Below are 20,290 nucleotides of genomic sequence, written 5' to 3'. Positions count from 1 at the left end.
AATTCCTCCCAAAATTTAATTACAAACAAGCTTCTCGCATTAATTACCTTAAATATGTATACAAACTCAATGAGAGGTGTGAGCTTGCTTTTGCCGGGTAATCTCATTTATATTAGGTCTAATTTGAGACGGACTCTCAGTTCCTCAACACAGAGAATTATTCATATTTGTTGAAGTTGAAAATCCCGTGGAGAACTATAGAAGAATAGCCAATGCTATTCTCCAGCACTCTGTTCGAGTGGTGATTTTGGATCACAACTAGGATTGTCCTCAGTATCACTTGATGCTCTTGCTCTCATTTTATAAAGATATCTATCCATATTCTGCAAAAAATAAATAAACAAATAATACTACAGTGGTACCTTGGGTTAACAACTTAATTCGTTTTGTTCTTAACCTGAAACTGTTCTTAACCTGAAGCACCACTTTAGCTAATGGGGCCTCCTGCTGCTGCCGTGCCACTGCTGCACAGTTTCTGTTCTCATCCTGAAGCAAAGTTCTTAACGCGAGGTACTATTTCTGGGTTAGCAGTCTGAAACGCCTGTAACCTGAAGCATCTGTAACCCGAGGTACCACTGTATACTATTCTATACTACACTGAAATGTTTAAATCAGGGTTTTCCAACCTTGGGTCTCCAGCTGTTTTTGGACTACAACGCCCATCCCCAGCCGGACCAGTGGTCAGGGATGATGGGAATTGTAGTCCAAAAACAGCTGGAGACCTAACGTTGGGAAACTCTGGTTTAAATGTTTATTTGATTGTCCTTGAATCTTCCCACCACACTTGCCATCCTCCCTTGCCACACCAGTGTGGCACGCCACACTCTTTGAGAACCACTGCTCTATTTCACAGTTGGAGTGACAGCCCTCTGCAGGTGGTGGTATCCTCAAAAGTGCCTCTTCTGCAGATCTTAGTAACTGGAAAGGTTGCATCATATTTCTAAGGCAACCCGAGCCTTTGACCTATCACCCTCTAGCTCCTCAATGTCTTCTAGAAACCAAGTCGCAGATTCCTTGTAGTAACATCATGCATTTTCCGTGATTGTAGTCTTTTGACTAATTTCAAAGTTATTTTAAGCTACGAATTCAGGGCTTAATTATGGCAAGGAGACCTACAGATGTTTCAGAAAAATAAGTAATTGTAGGGTTCAGTGTTCCAAATCACAATGCACAAACAGGTTTTTAGCATATATTTTATTTTTAAGCTTTAACAAAGAGGGAAAAGAAGAAAAATTATAGACTTGAGGTCATGGAGCACACAGCTTTAGAATTACCCATTTCTCCCTGCCAAGAACTTGAGGCTGGCATTGAGCAAGAACCTGTTTGTGCACTACTGCTGTAAAAGCTGCTTAAGCTGACACATTTACTGCACATTTAATGTCACATGTTCACAAACACGTATCAGTGCAAACAGTAAAAGGAAGTCTACAGTGGTACCTCGGGTTAAGTACTTAATTTGTTCCGGAGGTCCGTTCTTAACCTGAAACTGTTCTTAACCTGAAGCACAACTTCAGCTAATGGGGCCTCCTGCTGTTGCTGCGCCGCCGGAGTACAATTTCTGTTCTTATCCTGAAGCACTATTTCTGGGATAGTGGAGTCTGTAACCTGAAGCGTATGTAACCTGAAGCGTATGTAACCCGAGGTACCACTGTACATAAGTGTGTAGCCTGATAACCACTTCCCTCGTCTTTAAACTGGAAACGGGCATACTTAGGGGTTGGTCAAGCTGGCCTCCACCAAGAGTGCAGGCCCGGGGTGAGTGAGCAAAAATTGCACCTCTTCTTGGCACCCCTGGGCCACTTACAAGGCTTTCCTGTGGCGGTGGAGGGCATGTGTGCACATGTGTGCAAGTAGGCAGCCAGGCTTTCCCAGTCCAAATGGCTGTAGCCACAGGAGGCAGGCACTGGCCAGGGCATGTGAATCCACTCTCTCTCCCTCTGCTTCCAGGTTTGGCCAGATGCCATGGCTGTAGTAGCCAAGTGTCATGGACTGGCTAGATGCAGAGGGATGGTGGGAGGCACCAGCTGGGGAACCCCCTGGAGAAGAAGGCTCAATGCCAGGGGACTGATGGTGGGATGACGATGAGCGGTCAGAGGCATACATGGGTGTTGCCAGGATTTTTGTTAGGCGGGGGCAGCCAAAGCTGCTGAGCCCCCGTCCTGCACTGATGTGACGTGAAGTAGGTGCTGATTTCCTGCAAGATCTCATCAGAGTCTTGCAAGATGTCAAGGAGAGCAAAATTATCTCATGAGATTATTATTTATTTATTTATTTATACATACCCCACCCATCTGGCTGAGTTTCCCCAGCCACTCTGAGCGGCTTCCAATCAAATGTTAAAAACAGTACAGCATTAAATATTAAAAACTTCCCTAAACAGGGCTGCCTTCAGATGTCTTTTAAAGATAAGATAGCTACTTATTTCCTTCACATCTGAAGGGAGGGCGTTCCACAGGGCGGGCACCACTACCGAGAAGGCCTCCTGTCTGGTTCCCTGTAACCTCACTTCTCGCAATGAGGGAACTGCCAGAAGGCCATTGGCGCTGGATCTCAGTGTCCGGCCTGAACGATGGGGGTGGAGACGCTCCTTCAGGTATACAGGACCGAGGCCGTTTAGGGCTTTAAAGGTCAGCACCAACACTTGTGGGTGAGCTGTTTCAAGCGCTTTCAGTGATCCTGAACTTACAGCTGTCAGTTCTCTGAAGGAAGTCCAGCAAGGACCCACAGCCCAGGTGGGGCCCGCTAGCTCCGGGAGGAGGTGTGTGATTCCTAAGGTGGAGTAGGCTCAGGACAGGGGAGGGTCACATGCCTCGTTGAGCCCAGAAGGTATAAAAGGAAAGCTGTCCTGGCCAGGCCCGTGTCCTGGCCCCAGCCTGCCAGGCCAGTGGCTGGGCTGGGGGTTGCTGAGCTGTTTGCATGGGGTCGCTGCTAGGCTTGGCCCACGTGTCTGTCAGCTGCAGCCACCAGCGGTGGGCAAGATGCCCAGGCAGGAGTTGCCCTTGCCCAAGGGCTGGGAGGAACCTAGCGACTACAGTGGCAAAGTCTACATCGACCACTCCACCAAAACCACCAGCTGGGTTGGCCCGCAGGACAGGTGAGGAAGGGTGGCCGGGAGGAGAAGCAAGGTGTCTGAACTCCCCTGGTTCAGGAGACTTGGGGTGAAGCGTGTGGCTTCAGATGGCTCCATCTTGCCCCTCTTCCAGGTACGCTCAGTGGCACGCAAAGAACGGGGAGCAGGGACATGGTTGTGAGAGAGTGAGAAGAGGAGGAATCTGACGGACAATGAGAGACATGAGAATTAGGGTAGCAAGTGTGAATTTGGGCCAGGGCTCAACTGTTTTCAGTGCCTGGTCTGCACTCTGGGAGATGCAAAACTGTAGTAGAGTCTCTGAGCATGTGCAGAGTGCCTTTCCCTTGGCCCTTAAGCAACTGTAGATTTTGTGCACACAGTGGGGAGCGTTGGCCCCTGCCCACTGGAGAATAGCATTTTTCCCCCTGGGGGAGGCGCAGATACAGCTCCTTGCCAAGGGGGCACAAGGGAGCCTAGGTACGCCTTTGACTGAAAAGGCCACTTTCAGAGAATGCTTTGCCTGTTACTTCTCTGGTTCAAATCACCTCCTTCTAAGGCAGCTTCTCCTGTTAATGAAGAGCCATCAGGCTACCATTGCATATAACAGATAGTTTGGCCTTAAGCCATTCCAAATTTAAATGGGAGCTAAAATTAACTAGTATGTGGTGTTCCCGCATACTTTCCTGTTCCCGGTAACTATCCCCTCCTGCCTACCTTCCAAACTGTAGAGAATCGCGAAAGCTGTTCTCTAGCCTTCTAAAATAGCAATGAGACACACAAACCCATTGATCTAATCATGAATATCTGCCCTCCCTGACTGAGCTAATTGGAAGGTTCTGCTGTAGGGACCGTAGTAGCCGTGTTGCACTGAACTGCTTGAAGGTTGAACTAATGAGTTTAGTGCTCATTTAGAATGTGGCACATGCAATCCATCTAGGAGGAACAACGTTTCCAGTGCTAAATGTAGCACTAAGAGCTCAGTGTGAATACAGATAAAGTGGCGTGCAACGTCTTTTGCGAAGTGAAGGAATGCTTTAAGAACGATTTTTTGCAAAGAAGATGTACTGCATGATTCATGAGCTCTCTAATGCTGGGTTTTGGATGGTCATTTATTCCATGTCATATATTCAGGACTGTAGACTACCACCCAGATCCTAAATGTTTGTAGTAGTCACATCTCCTTAGAATTCCACTATAGGGTAATTCCATAGTTACTTCATACTTTTGTGCAACAATTAAAGAGTTCTGTCTTTTGAACATCATTGGTGATGATGCAAGGATTAGGATCTGCCCATAAGACCGCATACAGGTTCATAGTGGAATTTTGAGAGCAGCCAGATGCAAAAGTTATGTAGAAGAGGGAATTTCAGCAGGTGTAACTTGCGTGACAGGGGCACCTGGCCACCCTAGTGACAACGTGCTCAGTTTGTTTGAGGTGCTCGTGCGACAGAGAATTATTGATCTCAAATGTAACAGAAAGGCATTGTCCTTTTAGTATTGCACACAGCTGGAGATACAGTGGTACCTCAGGTTACATACGCTTCAGGTTACAGACTCCGCTAACCCAGAAATAGTGCTTCAGCTTAAGAACTTTGCTTCAGGCTGAGAACAGAAATTGTGCTCTGGCGGCATGGCAGCAGCAGGAGGCCCATTAGCTAAAGTGGTGCTTCAGGTTAAGAACAGTTTCAGGTTAAGAACGGACCTCCAGAACGAATTAAGTACTTAACCCGAGGAACCACTGTACTGCTTAAAAGTGTTGGGCTTCAACTGGTGGATAGTGATCCAGGGGTGAATTGCACCATAGAATGGCCGCCATTTATTTTCTATGTTGGCATGTGCGCTGCCTTGCCTGTGTGATTGAGGCAGCCTGGGCTGCATGACGACAACATGCCCTGCACACGGTGCAGGGCGTGCTAACATCATGTGTGCATGCCACAGGGCATGCTGAAGTGCCGTGCGGATGCCCCCCCCCCATTCAGCACCCTGTTTGTTGGTTTGGTCTCTTTAAAACAAAAAACAGAAGGTGGGAAGGATCAAGTGCAAAGGATGCCATTTGAACTCTTGGTATGTGACAGTGATAAAAAGGTGCACCCAATGCAACCCCCATGCAGCTGTTAAGAGGAACAGCCTGTGGTTCTAATATTTGTACAGTAGAGGTGATTGCATCAGGTACAGATTCCATTAGCCTTGTACGGCAAGCTAAACCTACTGAAATTCCTTCTTTAGTACAAAGGTGAAGGAGCTCTGCAGAAGATTGACATACACTTGTAAGTAAGCTAAATTCAGTCTCCAGTGCCCAAACTGCAATCAGGGTTGAAGATTAATGATTTAAAAGGCAGGAGGTCCAACTGAGTTCAGTGCAGGTCTGTAGGTCTCTGCTTGCTTGTTCTCCCCCTGCCTCTTTCTAGGGCCTGAGGGACAGCTGTGCTGCTTCTGTTTTGCCTCTTCCTCTCTCTGTTGGTTAGTCTGTGCGTGTCTCAGAGTCTGTCCTTTTGGGTCCTCTTCCCTTTTTATCTCCTGGAGCCACTGACTACGTAAACAGAGAAATCTGCATTAAATGCTGACAATTTTTCATGAAAATTGTTATTTAATTGCAAATTGGTGGGCTTAATTTATGATTGGAAAAACGAGAATGAGAGACTTAATTGGCAGATACCTCCATCCTTACACTTGGGTAACTGAATAGCAGGGATGGGTCTTCCAAATGTTGTTGGACTATAGAATCCGTCGTGGTGTTTTTTTTTTAAGTGGCATATAATAGTTACAAAATAAAATAAAGAACCATTGGCAATGCTGCCTTGGGCTGATGGGTTTTAAAGTCCGACAACATTTGGAGGGCCCCAGGTTTCCCCACCCTGGTGAGTAGAATTGCAGTCTTAGTAAGATCTAACAACTTAAGTGGGCATTTAGATGTATTTGAGAAACAAGGTAAAGGATGTTACCATTTTCTGCCATGACCCTAAAATGACAGTTTTAAGTTTCTAGCTGTATGGAAGTTACAAACCTAAGGATGTGAAGGAAAATGTAGAATATGTAATCGGCATAGGTTGTGATGATTTTTAGATGTGAAAATGTACAAGAATGCCTTCTGAGCTGCTGTGTGGACATCCTGTTCCTTTTGTTCTACAATAATTTTTATTAAAAAATTGCCTTATCTGTAAGATTGGGGAACTCAAAGCACCTTGCAATTTGAAAATCCTTCCTTGCTTTTGGAATGGGACAGAAGAAAGTACGTGTAAATTTCCACCCACACCCATCCTGGGTTAATGGAGAGTGCAGAAGAAACCTGCTCTTAGAATGGATTTGAGAACGATCATGCTCTTGATTGTAAAAAAAAAAAAATTATTAAAAAACAAACCCCTACTGCGGATCAATGGTTTTGAGTGCCTTTCAGGGACTTTGGATCTATTCTATAAACAGGGAGCTGTATAGTCTTCAAGTAAATAACTCACAAATGGTTCTATTGAACTGAGTTAGCCTGCTTCGGGTCTTGTGACTTGAAGACTGGAGTTTTACGAGAGCTCATCTTGAAGACGGTAGCAGTGGGTGATCCGAGAATACAATTGCTAGGGGGGGAAACTAATGGACCATGTAGTGTTATACTAGAACTAGCAGGTAAATGGGGTCTTTACTGCTTCATTTGTAAGAGCTGAAAGAGTTTCTTAAGGATTAGATTTGTTGGGGGAATTGAGCCGTTTGTTTTCAATGGGAATCCAAAATTGCTCTTTCAAGAGCACTAAGCATCTGTTTTGTCAATATTTGGGGCCGTAAGAGTGAAACTTATGTACCTCACTTGAAAATGCAGGGTTCACAACCACCATTTACTCTTACACCATGTAGTTTCTATGCTAATGATTTTCAAACTTGCTGTCCTCAGGGAGCCCTTTGCACGAGAACATTTCTGCCTCAGAACTTTTTGTCTCTGTAGGTGATTCTGGGGAATGTCACAGAATGCACACAAAGGCTACTTTCAAGAGCTGTTTAACTCCATTTTAGTTAACGGTGTCTGTGGCTGGAGGGTTATTTGTCCGGTTCCTAGCACACTTTGCAGTGAAGGTTGTCAGTCAGCCACTATCTTCCTGAGTCAGAACAATAAAACCATGTCTTGTCAGGTAACCAATACAGTGGTACCTCAGGTTACATATGCTTCAGGTTACATACGCTTCAGGTTGCAGACTCTGCTAACCCAGGAATAGTGCTTCAGGTTAAGAACTTTGCTTCAGGATGAGAACAGAAATCGCGCTCTGGCGGTGCGGCGGCAGCAGGAGGCCCCATTAGCTAAAGTGGTGCTTCAGGTTAAGAACAGTTTCAGGTTAAGTACGGACCTCCGGAACGAATTAAGTACTTAACCTGAGGTTCCACTGTACTTAGGATCTGAAAAACCAGGAAACTTCCAAGTTTTGTCCTGGCTCCACCCCAAATTGCCAAGTTCTTTACAAACCCTTCTTGTCCTGGTAGTGGCTCCTGTGCCCTGCAAAGAGACCGTATTTTTAAAAAATAAGAAGTTGGCAAATTAATTTGTAATTTTCAAGCCTGTATGTAGTGCCTAGAATGCCAGGCATCAGAGACCACAGTTCAAATGCCCAATGGGCTTGAAACTCACTGACCTTGGGCCAGTCATCAACAGTTAACCTAATCCTAGAATCCTAGAATTGTAGAGTTGGAAGGGACCTAGGGGTCATCTAGTCCAACCCCCTGCAGTGCAGGAATCTTGGCTAAAGCATCCATGACAGATGGCCATCTGCTGCTTAAAACCCTCTGGAGAGGCCACCACCTCTTGAGACTGTTGAACAGCTCTTACTGTCTACCTCACAAGGTTGTTGCTAAGATAATATTGAGAGTGGGAGAACCGTATATGCTGCCTTGAGCTCCTTAGGAGGAAAGTTGGGATGTTGTTGTTGTTGTTTAGTCGTTTAGTCGTGTCCAACTCTTCGTGACCCCATGGACCAGAGCACGCCAGGCACTCCTGTCTTCCACTGCCTCCCGCAGTTTGGTCAGACTCATGTTTGTAGCCTCGAGAACACTGTCCAACCATCTCGTCCTCTGTCGCCCCCTTCTCCTTGTGCCCTCAATCTTTCCCAACATCAGGGTCTTTTCCAGGGAGTCTTCTCTTCTCATGAGGTGGCCAAAGTATTGGAGCCTCAGCTTCAGGATCTGTCCTTCCAGTGAGCACTCAGGGCTGATTTCCTTAAGAATGGATAGATTTGATCTTCTTGCAGTCCATGGGACTCTCAAGAGTCTCCTCCAGCACCATAATTCAAAAGCATCAATTCTTCGGCGATCAGCCTTCTTTATGGTCCAGCTCTCACAAGGTTGGGATACAAATGTAATAAATAAGTAACTTCAACGCTTTCAGAAGTTAAACAAAGAACCTGAATCTGAAATGCCTTTCCTTGTTTTAATTTACCAGTTGGCTTCAGCTAGGGGTGATTAAAGGTTTATGCTTTCTCATTCTTACTCTCACTAAATACTAATTATTCCTCAGACTCTTTGTAGTCATTGCATCCTCTTAAATTAAAACAGTTTAGACAGATGTAGTGGACGAGAAAGGTAATTAGAAGAGGATGCGGGGAGAGGGGAGACGGCGTCCAAGGTTCTGGAAGCAAATATAAGAAATCTTGTACTTTGCCTTTTTTCCTCTCTGAGGGCAGGGCTGCTGCTGAAGAGAAGGTGCGTGCCAGAACTCGTTATTTCTGTGCTTCCTAATTGCAGAGAGAGAGAGAGAGAGAGAGAAATAGCCAAAACAAGATGACAGTATACCAACTAATTGATTATTAAAGTATTATCTTTTTAATATAAAAGCCTTCCCTAACAAAAGCTTGACACTGTGGAACTCAGGCCTGAGGAAAGATCATTAAAAGGATAAAAGAGAATCTGCTTTTCTGCTTCAGAATATATTGACAAGATTGTCTAGCGGGCATGCTATTCATTTGATAGGATTATCCGTAATAGGATTATGAACCATGAGATCTAGCTGTGAATTTATCCTGGAAAAAGAAGAACAAGAAGTGTTTCCCTTCCTGAAAAAGATGATCTGCTAAAATTATGCTTTGCAGCCCAATACGCCAAGGGAATGGTCACACAAACCTTTCACTTGTTTATTTTTCGTTCACACTCCTACATAGGTTTGCATTCATGAACACCAGCTTCAAAAGAAGTGGGAAACTGTAACTGTTGCTTGAAATACTGATCATGCACAATGAAATGAGGTGCAGAGATGGGTATTTCCTGTCTTTGTAAGGCAACAAGCCCATTGCAATGCAACACCCACTTTTGTCTCGTAAGGATTTCCTGCAAGATGAAGAAGAGTTGTTGGTTGGCATCCGTCTGCCTCGGGAGACAATGGAAGAATTCACTTTTTGGGAAGGAAGATATGTACCGTATTTTTCGCTCCATAAGACGCAGCTGACCATAAGACACACTTAATTTTTAGAGGAGGAAAACAAGGAAAAAAATATTCTGAACGAAACAGTGGGTGTATGATTTTTGTGGTTCATGCTATGGCCACAGACATGTGATTTGATGGTGAGTTTGGGGTAGTCCAATGCAAAAATCCTGAGAATCCATGTGGATCTGTGCTTTGTAACCACGTTTTTGCACTATTGCAGCCCCACGAAACAGTGGATGTGTGATTTTTTGGTGCAGGCTGTAGCCATGGACATGCTATGTGATCTGATGGTGAATTTCGGGTGACCCAATGTAAAACTCCTGAGGATCCATGGGCTTTTACCTTCCCCCTCCCAGGCAGCCTCCTTTATCGCTAGGCTCCCTTATCTCCCTCCTGATCCCTTACTGACCAGCTGTTTCCTTTCAACACCCCCTTCCCTCTTGTTTGCCTTAGTGTCTTCCTTAGATGAAGCAGTATTTTGCTCCTCCTTTTCTTCTAATTTCTCTCCTCCTTGCTTTAGTCTTACTGTCTCCTCTCCTTGCAAGTTTGCTGTCTTTACCTCCCCCCTCCCAGGCAGCCTTCTTTATTGCTAGCGTCCCTTATCTCGTTCCCGAAAGGCAAATGATCAGTGCCTTTGTTTCAACACCCACTTCCCTCTTTCAAAAAAAAAGAAAGAAAGCATGATCTGCTTTTTGCCCCTGGGCAATCCAGCTCCAGGGACCATGCATTCGCTCAATAAGACGCACAGACATTTCCCCTTACTTTTTAGGAAGAAAAAAGTTCATCTTGCGGAACGAAAAATACGGTACATGCCTTGTATCTCCCCCACTTGGACCAGCTGCCTAGCTGATACTTTGGGGTGGTGCACAGGAAGTTGTAACCTGAACTCACTGTCCCTGTTGGAACAGCTTTGAGAAGGTTCTGTGAAGGTGCCTATGGACCTTTTTGCTCTCCTTGCATGAACTTATATCATCTCCTTCCAGGAGCAGAGGACATCTCTTCACACTGCTCCACTGGACCAAGTTCCAGCCATCTGCTGGAGGGAGATTGTGGGTAAAGGGAGCATAGCCGGCTGCATCCTATTTTGTTCATTTCACATACCATCATACCACGATAGTCCTCTAGATTTTGTAGCATTGCTTTCCTGATTGGATCACTTCCAGCTAGCATTACCCAATAATTTTTTCGCTGTAAGCTCTGTGCAGAATTGTGATTGATTTTTCCACACTTCGTGGGCAGCGGGTAATAGTGATTTGTTTACGTTTACATCCCATAATGTTCTGTCTACATTGATGGGCATATCATAGCTGTGTAGGTGGGAAAGGGATACCATTTTAAAAGAAGGTTTTATTATAAGCTATTATAAGTTTACGTTAAGTCTGCTGCAACTGGATTTCTTATGGACAGTGCCAATCCTGAATGTGTTGGATTTGTGACCATTATGCTCATTTGCCTTCAGTAAAGCTCTGCTGGATGAAATATTAATTGCCTCTGGTCTATTTTTGGGGAATCCTGCAGCCTGTTTTACGTTTTTACTCTGCTAAGTATGGTTACACACTGAACACTGAACACTGGTTCAATACTGAGTAGACTTCCATGACATGTCCCGCCATACACCCCATTCAAGCCACCTCTCGCAAAAAACTGTTGTATGATTCAGTGTGGGAAGCTTGGAAAGTTTGTTACTTGCTAGACCAGTGGTGTGCAAACTTTTTTCTAAGAGGGCCAGATTTGATGAAGTGAAGGGACATGAGGGCCTACCAAAGTTGATGACCTTTTTTTAGGATTGAAGTTTTTGACATTTTTTAGGATTGAAGTTCTTGAGGTTTTTAAAGGATTTTAGCCCAGGAAATGAACTGCCACAGGGGCTGGATTAAACCAACTGGAATAGGCCCCCGAAACGAACTTTGGACATTCCTGCGCTAAACCATGCTTGACTATCATGTGCAAAGCTTTTGGAAAGTCCCCTTTAACCTGCTCAACATTGCCCTGTGTGACTTGGCACAATTGCTTAAGAGAACAGCCAGCTTTGCTGCAGAGCATAGCTGCAATCTTAAAACACATTTACCAGGGAGTAAGCCTCGTTGAAAATTGAGTGAAGATGCATAGGTTTGCCATTGTAGGGCTTTTTTTTTTTTTTAATGACACCCTAGCTGTATAGGATCTTAGGCTATGTCAATGATAAATTCTGTAAGCAGGGACTCGCTATCATGCACATAATTACACTCTCTTGTAATTTCCCAGCAGTTTCCCCAGCTAAGCAATCACTCCTGCTGTGCAGTTTTTTTGAAAGCTCTTTGTATTGGATTAAGGCCTTTAGTAGCCTTTTAGAAAATTGCTTTGATTCTGCCTGGCATCCTGGAAGGTCAATAGTCTCTTGATAAGACTATATCCCCCTTGGGGAATGGGAATAGCGGGGTTTTTTTGTGTTAAATGTTCTCTTCAGGGAGAGGTCATCATCCTGCTGTTAGGTCCCTGGTAGAAGTGCCTTCTAAAAACCAAGGATGTCTTTATTTATTAATTAGGGATTAACTGCCAAATAGAAGCTTGTTGTGTTATATGGAGATAAACCGAATTATTTTAAAGCCATTACTAGAGTGCCTAATGAGGTAAATAAGGCTAACTGCCCAGAATTATAATGAAGTGGCTTGAGAGCCAGGATAATAAAGAACACGTGTCTGTGATATAGTTGAAAAGGGGAATGCTTTTAATCTTGCCAAGAATACAATTTTTAGAACGTGGGGTTGTTGTTTTTTTACGGTTTCACTTGCTTCTAATCGATGCACTTTTATAGTTCTGACATTCTCCATGCATTCATTTTGTGAAAATTTTGATGGGACAGAGATTCTTTGCGTTCTTGCTGTAGTATTTAGAAGGCCAAATGTTGAACGGAAATACTTGAAACAATGGTGTCTCCCCTGCTTCCCTCACCCGATTCAGTCAGTGTTTTAATCCAAATTACGAGCAAATACACCATTGCAATTTGGTTACGAGACAGGGCTCACCGCAGAAGCAACCTAGGCACAGGAGTCAAGGATTGGGAACCCCTAGAACTCTAGGTGATGTCAGATTCCAACTCCCATCAACCCCAACCAGCATGGACCAGTGGTCATGGATAGTGGGAATTCTTGGAGGCCAAGAAACGTGTGTGAAACGTGAGTGGGGCAGTGTAGAGGAAGAAGAACCCTTGTCTTCTCTCTCGTTTTCATTCACTGGCCTGAAAGCAAAACAGAAACTCCAGCTGGACTGCTTATTTTTTGGAGGGGTCTGTATGGAATTCCTACTTGAACGACATCCCTTTCATATACAGTGGTACCTCCGGTTAAGTACTTAATTCGTTCCGGAGGTCTGTACTTAACCTGAAACTGTTCTTAACCTGAAGCACCACTTTAGCTAATGGGGCCTCCCGCTGCTGCCGTGCCGCCGAAGCACGATTTCTGTTCTCAACCTGAAGCAAAGTTCTTAACCTGAAGCACTATTTCTGGGTTAGCGGAGTCTGTAACCTGAAGCGTATGTAACCTGAGGTACCACTGTACGTTTTGCTCCTTTTTGCTAGCGTCCCAACAAAATCCACGAGTTAATGTTTACGCAGAAGATTGGCTTACGTACCGGTAATCTTGTCCAAAGGTTAATTGGACCGCAGGTTTCACCATGATTTTCCATGCAGCTTTTTTTCTACTTATTAACTGGTCTTGTATTTGAAGGCTTTTGAACACTTGACGAGTAAGTAACTTAAGTGTTGATTTTACGATCCACTGAAGATTTGAATGCAAGAACTGAATTGATTTTATTTCCTTTCTCTCTCTCTCCCCCCCCCCCCCCAGTAGTTCAGTGTATGGCCTTCATTTCCCTGCGCTACAATTACACACTACTAAATCTACCATGAAGTTCAGCCAGGAAGACTTTGAAAAGGCCAGAGAGCAGCTGAAGCTTTTGAAGACGGATCCTGGCAACCAAGTCAAACTGAATATTTATGCATTGTTTAAACAGGTAGCTTTGTCCGTTTTCAGTCTGTAAAATGAATATATCTTCACTGGAGAAATGATTGTTGGAACAGTTTGGCTAAGCCAGTCTGCAGTTTCAAGTGAGGGGTTGCTTAAAAATGCACAGTCCATTGCACAAAGTGTGCTTTTCTTTTTAAAAACTGCTAGTTTATCAAGCTGAAGCAAGCTTTTCCTAGTTGTTCTCTTGAGTTTTTCTTAAACCTCGTTTCCACCTCTGGACTCTACAAGCATATGTAACAAGAGAACTCATTCATTTGGTGCTGATTCCTCGCACAGGAAAAGTCCCACAGATGTTGGAAATGATAGTATATTAATGTGTTAGTTGTATATATTTAGTTATGGGGGAGGAGTCTCTGGAATTCTTATTATGAACCCCTGTTGACATCTTTGGATCTGGTCACCTCATGTTATGAGGCAGAGTAATTCAACAGCCAGGGAGAGAGGCCTTTTCTTCCACTTCTCCTATGAACCCCCTATGGAAGTCACAACCATCTCCATTTTGGCCTTCCAAAGGACTGTGAGACCTGTATATATTTCAGTTGACTTTTAAGAGGCTTTGATGAGGCTGTGCTCCGAACTGTATGAAAGAGCAGAGAAATCTTATTGCAGTAGTGGGTGTATCAAGTGGAATTAAGACTCCAGAAATTTGTTGCGTGCCTTTTGTTGATTTCATCAGAATGTTTAGTATAGACATCTTCAGGGTGGATTGGATTTAAATCACCAGTCAGTAAGACTCATTCTTGCTGGTATAATCTTAAAATTTAAAACCAGATGAAGGTTTCATTTTTCGAATATTTTTATTTTGGAATAATAAATTTTCAGAGTAGTTTTTGCAGTTATATCAATAATTACTGATTTGGTTATACTATTAGAAATACATAGACAGATAATTATGAAATTATTATGAGGTTTAGTCAGTTAACTGTTTATATTTGGACAGCTTTTCTGCTGTACTTTATTGGAAGGAAAAAATAATCATTAGTAACAATTTAAACAATTTGTTTAACTAAAACAATAACATTATAGCACGTGTATCCATGTTTGTTACCTAATGTGGTTAAACTTTTTTTTAAAAAAAAACTTAGACTGAGTTTTAGCACACATGAAAAACTTAAAACAAATCCTTATTTCCTGATGAATAGCCTTTGGACTATAATGTAACTTAAATAGAAAACTACCTTTAGAAACATTTTTCCTCCAAAAGCATTTTATTTTAAAAATCCAGTGTAAGTCAAAAAAAATCCGTTTAAATTTTTAAAAATCTGATTTTTAAAATAAAAATAATAATTGATTTTTATCCAGTCTGGATGTCTTAAAATGCAGACTGCTTTTCATAATAATTTTGAAACATACTTGCTATTCAAGTATCAATTAGCAGAGTTGATAACGACCACATGTGTGTGTAGCACTAAACTATGGTGTGGTACTGTGTGGGCCTGTCCAAGCCCAAATGAAGCATCGAGTTCACATCCCCTCTCCCTTCTGTTTCTCCTGCGTGGCCAAGGGAAGGACATTGGGAGACCTCAATTTCACTTAAAAATAATCCCTTGCTTAACGTTAGATTCAAACCAGGGAGCAACAAACTCTGGTAAGTTTCATAACAAGCCAGCTTCAAACCATGGGTTATGAAGCTGGTCTGTGAAACATATCAAAAATTGTGTTGAACCAGAATTGGTTGGTATGCAACAGCAAGATGAGATTTATTAAAAATACAGTCATACCTTGGGTTGAAGTTGCTTCAGGTTGAGCGCTTCCGGGTTGTGCTCCGCGGCGACACGGAAGTAACGGAATGTGTTACTTCCTGGTTTTGCCGCTCGCACATGTGCAGATGGTCAAAATGACGTCACGCGGAAGCAGCGAATTGTGATCCGCAGATGCGCAGTCGCGGGTTGCGTTCGCTTCAGGATGCAAACGGGGCTCCGGAATGGATCCCGTTCTCATCCTGAGGTACCACTGTAAAATGAAACTGCTGGAATCATAGGCCTGGCTTCATGGGAGTAAGGGAGCAATCAGTCCAACATTTTGCTTGTGTTCAGTCAGGCTAGTCTGCTATGATTTAGCATTATGAGTGAGCCAACCCATTGAATCCATGTGGGTGATTCTATTCTTTTTCATTGGCTAATCAGCATAAACTTACTTGAATGGTTAGATTTTATTTCTTATTCACATAGGCTACTGAGGGCCCTTGCAAAGCTCCCAAACCAGGAATGCTAGACTTTGTCAAAAAGGCCAAATGGGATGCATGGCAATCACTTGGCAATTTGCCACAGGTGAGTAATATGCTACGAAGGGCAAATTTATTTTATTCGGCCTTTGTTCTATTTGAAAACCGTCTTTCAAAAATAAAAGTTCTTCCCAGGGCAGTTCACATAATATATATCAAATAGGGTCGTGTACTGTCCACCCACCTCCCCCACTCCAGGGAACATCCCGGGCAGAATCAGTTTTGCGTGGGGCTAATGTTTTATTAGGGGACGCAGGTGGCGCTGTGGGTTAAAGCCTCAGCGCCTAGGGCTTGCCGATCGAAAGGTCGGCGGTTCGAATCCCTGCGGCGGGGTGCGCTCCCGCTGCTCGGTCCCAGCGCCTGCCAACCTAGCAGTTCGAAAGCACCTCCGGGTGCAAGTAGATAAATAGGGACCGCTTACCAGCGGGAAGGTAAACGGCGTTTCCGTGTGCGGCTCTGGCTCGCCAGAGCAGCGATGTCACGCTGGCCACGTGACCCGGAAGTGTCTCCGGACAGCGCTGGCCCCTGGCCTCTTAAGTGAGATGGGCGCACAACCCCAGAGTCTGTCAAGACTGGCCCGTACGGGCAGGGGTACCTTTACCTTTACCTTAATGTTTTATTAGGGATTTTCGTGGGAGAAGAATGAAATCCTGTGTCTCCTTCCTACCTCCCTCTCATCTGAAAGCAGGAGGGTTCAATCCTGTGGGGTGCTGCTTCTTGCCTGCACCTTCCCTGTGGAGAGCATGCTGGTAAAGCCTCTCCAGGCTTCCAAGGTAGCTGCCTAAAGGCGACTGAATGCACCTTGAACGGCACCTTGTTTTAGAGGGGGAGAGCAAGAAAAAAAATTCTCCCCCTCTCTGCGCAGCGCCTCCTGCCGCTTCGCTGAAGGGCCGCTGAGCAGAGAGGGGGAGGTTTTTTTTTCTTGTTCTCCCCCTCTAAAACAAGGTGCGTCCTATGTTCGGGTGCGTCCTATAGAGCGAAAAATCCGGTAATTATTATTTGCTGATGTTCTGAGAGTTAATTTTATTGTGTGCTATTATGTTCTAATAGATTTTTGAATGTTTAAGTTGTTATATTTTAAAGTTATGTTTTATTATGACTTTCTGTATTATTATAAGGTGCGTGTTCCTCATTGTATATTTTGTTGCTTGTAGACTGCCTTGTGTTTAGCAATAAAGAAAGGCGGTACAAAAATTAAAAGTGAAATGAAACTAAGTATCTCATTAAAAAAATACTTTGAAGCTAGAATCCTTTACCTTGATGCTATTTGCACTGTATTCACGATTTTGTATCTGGACCCTAGCTATATGTAATCCGTCACCTGTTTTATTATACTTGGAGTGGGCTTCTCGTTCCAGGACAGCGCAAGACAGAAATACATTGAACTTGTATCCAGTTTGGTGGCTGCAGAATCTTCTCAGGTTGAAGCGACTCCTCCTGGCAGCAAGGCTGCCTATGAAACACTAGAGGTTTCTACTAAAGACAACATCACAAAGATTGTGTTAAACCGCCCTAAGGTGAAAAATGCTATCAATAAAAAGGTAAGCTGGTTCATCGTACAGGTCACAAATCATTGGCTAACAAAGAAAGTGAGATGGAAATTTAAAAAAAGAGAAAGATGCAGCAGAACTTTTAAGAACTGAAAAGTAGAGGACAGATTACTACCTGCTGCACTATCAATTTTATGTTTTCTTCCCTCCATGTTTTGCTTTCACTTTTTTCTTTCTGGGTGCTCTCTGTAATCTCTCTCTCTCTCACACATACACACACACACACACACACATATATATATATATTACTTTATAATTATATATAAAAAATAGATACTACTTTATACTTAGAAGATGTTAAAGCAGTATATAAGAATTTAAAACCTCAGAATACAATGAAACAATGTACAAATTGACTTTTGCAGTTTGTATACGTTAATAATGTGCAATCCTCTTGAGAAGGCTTCTCTAAAATAAAGGGTCTTAAGTAAGCCTCAAAATTAATGTCCATGGGAAGGGCCGTAGCTGGAATATGGGAGGTAGGGATGGGGGAGAAATTCATTTTTGGCACATTAGAGGCAAACCTCCCTAATTTCTAAAATGATACAAGAACGGAAACACAGCCATCCTCTGAATTTTGCAATGTAGTTCGCCCACCAAGTAATGTGTACAAAAATCAGGGTATACTAGGGCAAAATAAATGGAACACAGGTGGTGCTGTGGGTTAAACCACAGAGCCTAGGATTTGCCGATCAGAAGCTCGGCGGTTCGAATCCCCGCGACGGAGTGAGCTCCCGTTGCTCGGTCCCTGCTCCTACCAAACTAGCAGTTCGAAAGCACGTCAGAGTGCAAGTAGATTAATAGGTACTGCTCCGGTGGGAAGGTAAACGGCATTTCCATGCGCTACTCTGGTTTGCCAGAAGCGGCTGAGTCATGCTGGCCACATGACCCAGAAACTGTACGCCGGCTCCCTCAGCCAATAAAGCGAGATGAGCGCTGCAACCCCAGAGTCGGCCATGACTGGACCTAATGGTCAGGGGTCCCTTTACCTTTACCTTTACCTTTAGGGTAAAATAAACTGTGTGTTTGCTCACCTCTATACAAATCACTGGCTGATGGTGGTAGGGAAATGCATTTAAAACATTTGGATGGCTTCTCTGCTCATCCACACACTCACATCTCTTGGTCCTTCCTTTCATATAAGCAAAATGTTAAGCTTGTATATATTTGCAGGATAAAAACAAAAAAGAGCACAATCCAGTGGCCTGCCTAGGGGCTTCCCATTCTTATTAGTTATAAATACTCTGCATGCCCAGGGCAATTCTTTTTGCAAGAGGAGAGAAAAAAAGGAGTTCCTGTATTGTCCAGGCTCTGGATTCAGCCGAGACTATGCAGATGTAGTAGAATCTTAGGCAGCCTTCCCAAACCCGGTGCTCCACCCAAATGTTTTTAACTGCAATTTCCATCCCTGACCATTGGGCATGCTTGCTGGAGCTGATGGGAGCTGGAGCCTAAATCATCTTGAGAAAGGCTGGTCTTAGATCCAGCTAGCTACCCCCAAATTTCTCAAACTTCCCGTAACATCAAATGGTACTTGTTCTTCCTTTCCCATTCTGTGCAGATGTACGATGAAATTGTTGAAGCACTTGAGGAAGCAGCAAAGGATGACTCTGTAATTACGGTTTTCACAGGTACTACCCTTCGCTGTATTCTCTATCAAGTTTGTTTTTCTTTCAAAATCCCAGTATGCAAATAATAATAATAATAATCAATTTATTTATACCCCGCCCATCTGACTGGGTTTCCCCAGCCACTCTGGGCAGCCCCCAACAGAATATTACACGATAAAACATCAAACATAAAAAAACTTCCCTAAACAGGGCTGCCTTCAGATTTCTTCTAAAAGTCAGATAGCTGTTTATTTCCTTGACATCTGATGGAAGGGCATTCCACAGGGCGGGCGCCACTACTGAGAAGGCCCTCTGCCTGGTCCGTTTCCTTGTGCGCTGTGCCTACAGAGAACACAATGGAACTGGTGCAAATCTGAAGGTGACAAAGTGTCCCAGAAGGAATGAGACGAAGCAGTGAATCCCCAGTAGCAGGAAGGACAAGCAAGTGGTGCAGGTCCCCTTGCCCAACTCATCCAAATGTATATGGCAACACACACACACACCAGCTTCTATCCTCCAAATCGTGTCTTCTCACGACCTTTTCAATGTATTAATGTCTGAGATGGGGGATGTGGTTTTCATATGGCTTGATTGAAGTGTGTGTGCTCCCAAAGAGGAAATCCTGGTGAATTTTCTCCTCCTCAGTGGCTGTTGAGCTGAGTTGTGTTGAGCTAAGCCGTGGTTTCGCTTCATGTGTCCTTGGAACCCAGTTTCAAGATTAGCTCCTCCAGACAAACGCTGAGCTGCAGCCTGGATAGCTCAGTTGGTTAGAGCATGGTGCTGATAACAGCAAGGTTGCAGGTTCAATCCCCGTTTGGGACAGCTGCATAGCCCTGTGTTGCAGGGGTTTGGACTAGATGATCCTCAGGGTCCCTTCCAACTCTTCGAGTCTATGATTCTTTGAAGCGATAGGGCTAAACTTGGTTGCAGGTTGTGGTTAGTCTGGAGAGAGTTTGGGGCTCAGCGAGACTCTGCAGCAAAACCGCCAAGGAGAAGCAAAGCAGCCGGGTTCTCCTCTCTAGTAGCCCACACACTTGCACTGTCATCATTTGATTTTTCTTTTTTCTGTACCTGTATAAAACCACATTTGCTCTACAGACGATAGCGTTGTCAAGGAGGGAATTCTAAAAACACCCAGCTCTGATCCAGCAGAAGGGGAGTGAGGTGATTACCACCAATTTCCCCTTCCCTTTACAGGTCCCAGTATCCCCTCCCCAGCTCCCCAGAGCAGTAGTTCTGAAGGCAGAGGAAGGGAATTGGCAAAAATGTGCTCCGCTCCATTTACCAGCAGAAGCTTCCAATAGATGGGAGCCCCATTATTTTCACAGACCCTATAATCAAGTAAAAACACTGCAACTGGAAGGTTCTTAATTGGTTAAATACTTGTTAAGCTTTTGAGCCAGTTTGAAGTAACTGAGAGCTCAATTCAGCCGAAGATGGAATT

The 20,290-nt window shown here is 44.0% G+C and overlaps 3 protein-coding genes across 8 annotated transcripts in view; 1 reads left to right on the top strand and 2 right to left on the bottom strand.

Moving 5' to 3' along the window:
* The window catches only part of CDYL (chromodomain Y like), a 401,628-nt gene that overhangs the window by 273,652 nt on the left and 107,686 nt on the right, over nt 1–20,290 (bottom strand). The window lies entirely within an intron of this gene.
* LOC307220884 (enoyl-CoA delta isomerase 2-like) overlaps nt 1–20,290 on the top strand; it is a gene marked incomplete at its 3' end in the record, with an annotated part of 36,425 nt that overhangs the window by 5,221 nt on the left and 10,914 nt on the right. For 3 of the 5 annotated variants that reach the window (XM_079985054.1, XM_079985052.1, XM_079985050.1), the window contains exons 2-5: nt 13,286–13,448; nt 15,634–15,732; nt 17,045–17,227; nt 18,798–18,867. In XM_079985054.1, the coding sequence (XP_079841180.1) occupies nt 13,341–13,448; nt 15,634–15,732; nt 17,045–17,227; nt 18,798–18,867 (460 nt within the window). In that variant the 5' untranslated portion in view covers nt 13,286–13,340. Of the gene's footprint in view, nt 1–13,282; nt 13,449–15,633; nt 15,733–17,044; nt 17,228–18,797; nt 18,868–20,290 lie in introns of all 5 variants that reach the window. The other 2 variants (XM_079985053.1, XM_079985051.1) reach the window with 1 other exon arrangement.
* The window catches only part of LOC307220912 (testis expressed protein 56-like), a 31,638-nt gene continuing 19,869 nt past the window's right edge, over nt 8,522–20,290 (bottom strand). The window contains exon 4 of the mRNA XM_079985094.1: nt 8,522–8,772. Coding sequence (XP_079841220.1) covers nt 8,625–8,772 — 148 coding nt within the window. The 3' untranslated portion in view covers nt 8,522–8,624. The remainder of the gene's footprint in view (nt 8,773–20,290) is intronic.

Source organism: Podarcis cretensis (genome assembly GCF_951804945.1).
Source record: "Podarcis cretensis genome assembly, chromosome: 7".
Lineage (NCBI taxonomy): Eukaryota > Metazoa > Chordata > Lepidosauria > Squamata > Lacertidae > Podarcis > Podarcis cretensis.
Note: the sequence above shows the minus strand (reverse complement) of the source record. Positions and strands in the feature narration are given on the sequence as shown.